Source organism: Phalaenopsis equestris, unplaced genomic scaffold (assembly GCF_001263595.1).
Source record: "Phalaenopsis equestris unplaced genomic scaffold, ASM126359v1 Scaffold217828, whole genome shotgun sequence".
Classification (NCBI taxonomy): domain Eukaryota; kingdom Viridiplantae; phylum Streptophyta; class Magnoliopsida; order Asparagales; family Orchidaceae; genus Phalaenopsis; species Phalaenopsis equestris.
In genome coordinates this window covers 65,296-74,658 of record NW_018236312.1, presented here as the reverse complement: position 1 = coordinate 74,658, position 9,363 = coordinate 65,296, and the positions used below count along the sequence as shown (strand labels likewise).

Below are 9,363 nucleotides of genomic sequence, written 5' to 3'. Positions count from 1 at the left end.
AACCCATATAATTATATATCATATATTACACGAGCTATCATCGAACTATCAACAAACAAGTTAATATTCTAGTTGATTAAATTTTATTTAAATATTATATCATATATGATAGGAGATATCATCAAACTTAAGATCGAGTGCTTCACAAGTTATTTGTTGAACAACAGATGAGTTTGTCCATGAAGATAAATGAACAAGTTCGACAATGTACATATTTAATTCAATTAAACTTAAAGTTATAAAAATTATTCAAGATTGCTTATTTACTAATTTGAACAAACATGATCAAATTTTAATTGAACCAAATTTGAATTGATCATTGAATGCATTGAGTCATTTACAACCCTAGTTTTGAATTCAGTTCTAATTTGTGTTATTAAATATTTAACTTTCAATTGCAAGATTATGCTGATACACAATTACAAGTCATTCTCATCGTGCAAGTTTGACAAACTAAGATATATGATAAATAAATTTACACATATATTACAAAATATATATGCTGAGGTAAATGACATTCATTTCAACACGAATATTAGGATCAGAACTACAACCAGGCATCAACCACGCGACCCATCGGCACCTCGATAATTACTTGCATTATAAATAAGACGTATTGACTAAATATATAATCAAAAGAAGAAAAAAAAAGAAAGAACACAAGTAAATGAAACATTTCAAAAATGTCAGGAAATAGTGGAGGAAAGATATGAAAAAATGAATGCCAAGACAAACATCTCTTGTCCATCACAGAAGATTTAGGCTGCATATCAACATTCAGACGGAAAAAGCCTCTTCATATTAAAGTACTGAAAACTTGGCGCAAATGAAAATATAGCGAGCTGAAAATGCGTTGCGATGATACCTACCAAAGATGAATCCTAGCTTCCTACTGAACTTGATACAGCAACAGGTTTCGAATCTTCGGCTTTCTCATGTTCTTTGTTTAACATCTGCAATCGGAAGTAAAAATATTCAGAAAAATAAGATTGTGCTCAAGAAAATCAAAATACATCTATATAAATATACCTCAAGTGGTCGGACAAAAATAAGGGTAAGAATGAGTATAAGGTTATTGGACTTCTTATGCTAATAATCATATAATGGAAATTTTCATGCATTGTAAGCTATTCTTTTATTTTGTTGGGGAGAAACAATTCTAGGGATCACCAATCCGAGTAGATAAGTGCACAAAATGAACAAGCTAGAAGTCTATAAAAAAAAAGGTAACAAAAACAACAAAAGCAAACAAAAACAAAACAAAAATGCATTACTTTATTATTGATAAGGTTGTGTAGTGCGATGACGCTTCGGATAAGGGAAGAAAGGTAAATAACCAGCATCATATCATTTGTTTTCACTGCAAAAGAAAAATAAGGATTGGATCAAGTCACCAGCTCATGAAAGGCATTATCATAGAAATCAACTAATCAAAACTGCCCAGCAACTGTAGTTCAATAAAATCAACAATTACAATCTTTCCAATCATGAGTAAATTAGCAATCATACCAACAAATGCCTTGATCAATTCATTCACATTCAGGTTAGGAAGGAGATTAAATACATCCTGCAAAGAAAGAGACTATCACGTAAGTACAAAAACAATCCTAAAATAAGCATGTTTCCGGAAAGTTACAACATAGATTTAATTTTAAGAACATTTATTAAAGGTTGTATGATTGGAAGCATTATGGGTGTATTGTATTCCTCTTATCTATATTTAACCTTTATCTTTAATTTAAAGCAAAATAAACACAAACTAAAATTACTCCAAACAACCTCATTTTACTGCATTTGGAAATCGGTCAAAGCAACTAAATTCCTAATGTCATGTCTTCCTCCTCGAGTCCTAACCGTAATTCGTTGCCATCTCTTTCACCAACTACCTCTCTTGGAAGAAACTAGATCTCTTATACTCATCACCCACTTCACTAAACATTTTGGGGGGTGAAGTTGTGTTAAATATATTCCATCTCATACATAGAAAGCCCTTTCAGACCCTCAACATCAAAAAGCCCTATCTTGAACCTCTTCAATGCCTAAACAAAATCATCTACACTCCTTCAAAAAGTTTTTGAATGTTCATCCTACGCCCACATTCATTCACACAAAAGAAGTAAATTAGATCCTAAAGCTATCAAATGCATTTTTATCATGTAATCTCCCTACCAAAAAGGATATAAATGCCACTCACTTACCACTGAATAATTCTACAACTCTATGGATGTAGCCTTTCTCGAAGATCAACCTTTCTTTTTCAAATCTAATATTCAAAGGGTGAACTCATCCAAGAAATATCAGTTATAACATTTTAGTTATAAAATTTCAATCGACATGCCCACTCAAAATTCAAAGAAGCCAATAAAATTTAGAAATCAACAAGTCTCCCTTCCTTTCATCAAAATAATAAAATTAAAAATTTGATTGTTTACTTTAACATGAATGAGCCACAAATTGATCCAACAGACCAAAAATAAGATGAAGAGTTTTAACTTAATCTAATCACCACTGATATACCACAAGGTAACAAGCATCGTGAACTCCTTAATAGTGAGTTTTTTTTATCACCATAAATAACCCACAGCTTTGAGAAAAAGTCTTAAGAACTTGTGCCGACTATCCTTTCACAATTTTATCTTTTAAACTAATCTCTTACCCAAAAGTTCAAGCATTCATCAACTATCGCAATCAAGAATATGTTCCTAAATTCATTCATGAAGCCATCAACATTCCTAAATGTAAAGCTGTTATTCAAGAAATGCGAGCTCTTAAGAAAATACAGAACATAGGAAATCGAAAAATTTGCCTTCAAGGAAAAAAACTTTTTGGATGCAAATTATTATTTATTATCACATATAAAGTTGACAAAAAATATATATATATATAAAATCAAATTTGTTCTAATCCTCTTATCCCCTTGTAACTAATTTTACCGACCAACACATCAACTTGATATTAAGTATATGCTACCAAGAGACTTTTGGTCATGTTATTAAACTCAAATTTGTTCTAATCCTCTTATCCCCTTGTAACTAATTTTACCGACCAACACATCAACTTGATATTAAGTATATGCTACCAAGAGACTTTTGGTCATGTTATTAAACTCAAATTTGTTCTAATCCTCTTATCCCCTTGTAACTAATTTTACCGACCAACACATCAACTTGATATTAAAAGCATCTTTCTTGGAGATTTTAAAAATAATATATAAGTAAAGTTCTCCATAGGTTCCACACACAATTCCCATATTATGCAGATTCAAGGTTCAAATGGCTTAAATAATTTTCACAATTATAGTTTAATAGATACTCTAAAGTTGTTGAGAATTATGAGTACACTCAGTATTAAGATGACCATGTTTTAATTATATAAAAAAAGCTCCTATAGAAAAATTAGGTATCTTAATTATATATATGAATTATACTATCCTAATAGGAAATTTTGGAATGACATAGAAGACTTAATACAAATGATAGCTCTTGAAGAAAGAATTTTTATTGAAGGATATTTAAATGGACATGTTGGTAGAGTGGTAGAAGATTTCAGAAATATTCATGGTGGCTACGATTTTGGAGTAATTAATGAAGAAGCTAGAGTCAAATTAGCTTTTGTTTTAGCGTTTGACTTTGTTATTACTAATACTTTATTCAAGAAAAGAGATGGACATCTTATTACTTATAAGAATTGATCTAATAAAACACAAATTGATTATTTTCTTATGAGAAGAAAAGATCATCGAGATGGTAAAGATTGTAAGGTAATTCCAAGCGAGAATTCAAGTACCCAACATCGATTATTAGTTCTAGATTTTAAGATGAAGTGTTGTAAAATAAAGAATAATAGGATTAATCATCGTTGAATTAGATGAGGTACCTACAAAATACAAATAAAATTATTCTTATGAGTAAAATTTAAGATTTCAAAATTTGGGATGTCATGAAGAAACAAATGCTATGTGGGATAAAGTAACAAACACTATTAAACAAGTGGCAAAAGATGTACTTAGAAAATTAAAAGAAAAAAATTTTATAAATAAAAATAGTTGGTTGTGGAATAATAATGTGTAAGAGAAGATAAAATATAAGAAGTTATGTTATAAAATTGGTTTAAATATAAAAGCTTTAAAAACTGGGAAAAATATCAAACGGCCTGTTAGAAGTCAAAAAGAACAATTTGTAAGGCTAAAAATTATGCTTTTAGTAACCTTTATAATTGATTAAACACTAAGGGTGAAAAATATATGTTCAAACTAGTCAAACAAAGAGAAAAGAGAAGTAAAGATTTAACTCAAGTAAAGTGTATTAAATATGAAAATCAAAAAGTATTTCTCTTGGAAAAAGATATTCAACGTAGGTGAGCGAGTTATTTTGATAAACTTTTTAATGAAATTTTTGAAAATATGATCGACCTTAGTGATGTTAATATTGTTAATAATAATAAAATGTTTCATTTTTACCGTTGCATCAGTAAAAAAGAAGTTAAAGAGGCTTTAAAGAAAACCAAGGGTGAAAAGTTTGTAGGACCAGATGATATCTCAATTGAAGTGCGGAAATATTTAGGAGATTTGGGAGTTACTTAGCTTACTAAACTCTTTAATATTATTTTAAAAACTAAAAAGATGTCGAGGGTTTGGGGAGTGGGAAGAGTATTTTGGTCCCCATTTTTAAAAATAAACGGGATGCACAAGAGAGTGCAAGTTATAGAGGAATTAAGTTGATGTGTCATACTTTAAAATTATGGGAGAGGGTAATTGAACATTGGCTAAGACGTATTACAATGATTTCTCATAATCTATTTGGATTTATGTCGGGCAGGTCTACTATGGAAGCTATACATTTATTGAGAGGTTTGATGGAGAAGTTTAGAGTTAATAAAGAGGATCTACATTTGATCTTTATTGATTTAGAAAAAGCTTATGATAAGGTTCCAAGAGATATCCTTTGGAGAGTTATTGAGAAGAAAGGTGTTGATATGACTTATATTCAAGTCATTAAAGATATGTATACTAGAGTTGTTACTTGTGTTCAAACAGAAGGAGGATTGACCAAATATTTTCCTATTTCTATTAAATTATATCAAGGATTGGCTTTAAGCCCCTATCTTTTTTCATTAGTTATGGATGGTCTTACTGGAAATTTACAGGAAGATGTACCTTGGCGTATGCTTTTTGCTGATGATATCCTTTTAGTGGATAAGACGAGAAAAAAAGCCCAGGAAAAACTTGAATTATGGAGGTCTACAATGGAGTATAAAGGCATTCGTTCGAGTAGAACTAAAACTGAATACATGGAAAGTAATTTTAGCAGTATTAACTCTAGTGACAGAAGTGTAACTTTGGGTGATCAAATTATTAAAAGGTGTAAACGATTTAAGATATCTTGGGTCTATTGTTCAAAGCAATGGAGATATACATGAGGATGTTATTAGTAGAATAAAAATTGGTTGGGTGAAGTGGAGGAAAACTTCGGGCCTATTGTGTGATAAAAAAGTACCGCATAGACTGAAAGGAAAATTTTATAAGATGGTGGTTAGACCTGCAATGTTTTATTGCGCAAAATGTTGGCCATTAAAAGAGAAGTATAATACTAAGTTAAGTGTTGCCGAGATGAAAATGATTAGGTGGATGAGTGGCTTTACGGATGAGTGGATTAGGTGGATGAGTGGCTTTACACTTAGAGAAAATGTGAAATGAATATATCCGTGATAGGGTTGGTGTTGCTCCACTAACGGACAAAATTAGAGAGACATCTTAGATGGTTTGGTCACATTAAGCATCAACCATCTAATGATCTGATTAGGAGAGTAGATGTTTTAGATTCGACTTATGTTAAGAAAAGCAGAGGTAGACCTGGGAAGACTTGGGCTTGTTGCATAAAAAATGATCTTAATTTACTAGAACTAAATGAAAATATGACACTAAATAGGACGCAATGGAGAAAAAATGGAGCAATGGAGAAAAAGGATTCATGTAGCCAACCACACTTAGTGATATTAAGGCTTTGTTGTTGTTGTTGTTGTTGTTGTTGTTGTTGTTGTTGTTGTTGTTGTTGTAATAGGAAATTTTAGTGATGAGATAATAACCATCAAATTGCTCTTGGTCAAGAACATTTAAATCAATAATTCGAGAAACCTAAAGTATTTCTTAGATATGAAGGCTCGAGATGGCCTAGATCCCAGAAAGTTATTGTTGCATATTGTCTGGTAGTTGACTTGTAGTTGGCTCGAGATGGCCCAGATCCCACAAACTAATATAACCTTTTGATTATGTAATCAAACAACAAACACCCAAGCTTATCATCTTTGCACCAATAAGTCTATGTTGAGTTGTCAATGTAGTGAGTTCAACCTTATGTCCACTTTGAATCAACATTAAGGTTTTTCTCTTAACGTTAGCCCATAGTGGCCATCCATATTAAGACCACTCCAAGGGTACAGATGTGATGATATCCTCATAACTAAAGATCAAGTAAAGGACATAGCCACTCCATATTAAGATCAATCCAAGGTCTATAAATGTGATGATATCCTCATAACTTAAGAGCCACTAAAGGACATTACCGCCCACAATGAGTTCAGCAACACCATGAACACCCTTTAAAATAGGCTTCCAAGGCCTAAACATGAACCACATATGACTCGAGTCGCACTAAATAAGAATAAAAGAGTTTTTTTGCCAACACGCCCATGACTAATAACTACCCCTATTTGGAAAATGTTCCATATGAACCATCCTAACAAAAAATTACCCAATAAGTCGATATGATGACCTTCGCCTTGTTGTATGCCATGTGTATGATAATAATGACATCATGAAGGCATTTCTTATGATCTCAATCATCATTACACCACCCTTTAAAACAAAAAGCAAGGATTTTGATGATGAAAACACCCAAAATAAATAATAAATAAATAAAAGCACAAGGCAAAACCATCTATTTTTTAAGATTGTAGGGATCCAAAAGTCTTAATGGATTAACTCGTAAATGTGGATGACAATTGTCTGAAGGTCAATAAGTTAAATTTGCCTCTATAAAGTCAACTCCGCATGCCATGACCTATTGGGTCAATGTTAAGAGTTATCTCAGCCCATCTCCAACCACTGGATTATGGGATGAGATAAAAAGAAACATTACAATAAAAATATTTTCCATTGATGTTCCATGATTAATTATTTGATGAGTTGACTACTATGAGACAAAGATTCATGTTTATTGTAGATTACATGACTCAACAACTTATTAGAACCTCTAGTTACAAGCTTTTTCCATTAAGCAATTCTCATGTAGCAAGACAAGCCATTAAGTTAACACTTGTCCCTGTGGAGTTCACATCAACTCTCTTGATCCTAACTAGCCCGATAATCAAAGGAAAGAATGGGTGGATTATGACCATTGCAAGAATGTCAATAACATTGAAGATGCATTAGCTAGGTCACACGTAACTATCATGCAATGTGTTCTAGCCACTCTGAGGATGTTCATTGATCAGAGTTGCAATGTCATTTGTCAGACCTACTTAAATATATATATGCGTGAGTGCGTGCGCGCGCGCGCGTTCTTTTAACTATTTTTAACTTATTTTACTTTCATTTTTCCTAATTTTATTTTATGCTTGGTTCTTAATATGTTTCTCATTTTCTTTTTTGATTGCCTTTAGCCAATTTGTTCCTAGTTATTTTATAAGAATGTTTATTTTTTGTCTGAGAATGTAGGTAAAAAAAGTATCTTTTTAATTTTTTCTTCAATTTTACTACTTAATTATATCACTCTCTAATAAACAATTTTTTAGTTCATAATAATGGTTTGCAAGACTATTATGAGAAGAAAACACAAAAAAGGACACATTTATTTAAAATATAAATTTTATGACAAGAAAGTTTCTTTTGGTGTTAAGATCACATTACTTAGCTTACATACATTTTAATGTTGCAGTGTCGGTCAACTTTTTGATGATTTGAAAATATAAAAATAATTTTTGAAACTTAATTTAATATAAGAGATATATAGTTTGGGTTTGGAAGGTAGTATGTTTTAATTTTCGAAAAAAAAATGAGACCAAATGGATCTTATTCGTCCAATAGTTTCCATAGTCGTGTCTGATACCACGAATACTACACCTTTCTGAAAGATAAGTGTAGACTTCGGCGATAGACACAATCCTGCAAACTAAGAGGTTTGTGACATCTGTTTGGTCCGCAAACCTTTTATGTGTGACCGACAAGTTCCTCTATCTAATACAAAGATTAAATAGTGTTTATTTTATCTAGGTTCCAAGTTCTCTATAGAGGCAAGCCCCTATAGTTAATTACATCTGAAATTACTGGGGTCACTTGAGAAAACTCTCGATAATGATCAGAGGTACTAGTCTTCAAAATTTCAAACTTTAGGTTTTCACGGTAGGACGTGGAAAGATAAGTGGGAGTGGCTCAAATAGGAACAGTTATTTCAAGGGTCCAAAGGAAGGAACGTGTAAGGGATGTCACGGATCTTGAGGAGAAATCTTAGTGACTTCCCAGACTATCTTACTGTGTGGCTGTGTTTTGGAAAAGATGTTATTTGAGTGTTTTAATCCTGTCAATTTTATTATGTGAGACTTACACTTAGATAATGACTGATTATGCAAATAGCCCACAAAGAGATGAGAGGGTTTACGTTATGTCACACGACAACCTCAGAACCTAAAGAGAATTTGGACTTAACGCTGCACAACATAGTTATGCAGGAGCCTAAATAAGGATGAGAACTTACGTCACGCTAAGCGAGCTACCTCGAAGTCCAATGGGTTGTTAATTAGACAAAGGAAAGAGATTGCTGAAGAAGATCCTCTTGCTGCTCGGTCTAACCTCTTCGGCCTGCTGCCCTCAAATTAGCTCTGAACCTTCTGCCGTCGCGATAGCTCCAAGGTTTAAGTGTTTGAGACTGGTAGTTTATGCTTCACAGTTTTGGTGTCAAAGTTTGATTTTATTTTGTTCTGTTTCAGTTTTGAGCATCTACTGCTGTTGCGTTATTAGTGTTGCGAGCATAGTATGATTTGCAGCAGATTTAAATAAACTTGCAAGAAAATTAAATAAGGCGAGAAAACCCAACACGAAAGTAAAAAAAATTAGTAGAAATCACAAGCAAACGAAACACTTAGCCACATATGAAAGACCAGGACTGGTGTGAGACATTGGGAAAAGAGGGGTCGGTGTTATTTTGTGTTGGGTGGAGTTGCCCGTAAAAAGCTGTCGGTCACCGGAATCGAAATCCCATCGCCCGCTTCGGAAGAACGTTTTAATTTACATTTATATTTAGTTTAAAAAAATATGAAATCAAACTGACCCCATATTTTTCATAGTTTAAATGAAAGAGCGCTGTATCA

The 9,363-nt window shown here is 32.4% G+C and overlaps 1 protein-coding gene across 1 annotated transcript in view; it reads right to left on the bottom strand.

Moving 5' to 3' along the window:
- Window positions 1-495: 495 nt before the first annotated feature.
- Window positions 496-9,363, bottom strand: part of LOC110037269 (26S proteasome non-ATPase regulatory subunit 7 homolog A-like) — a gene marked incomplete at its 5' end in the record, with an annotated part of 59,925 nt that continues 51,057 nt past the window's right edge. The window contains 3 exons of the mRNA XM_020741870.1: window positions 496-953; window positions 1,275-1,360; window positions 1,510-1,567. Of these exons, the coding sequence (XP_020597529.1) occupies window positions 882-953; window positions 1,275-1,360; window positions 1,510-1,567 (216 nt within the window). The remainder of the gene's footprint in view (window positions 954-1,274; window positions 1,361-1,509; window positions 1,568-9,363) is intronic.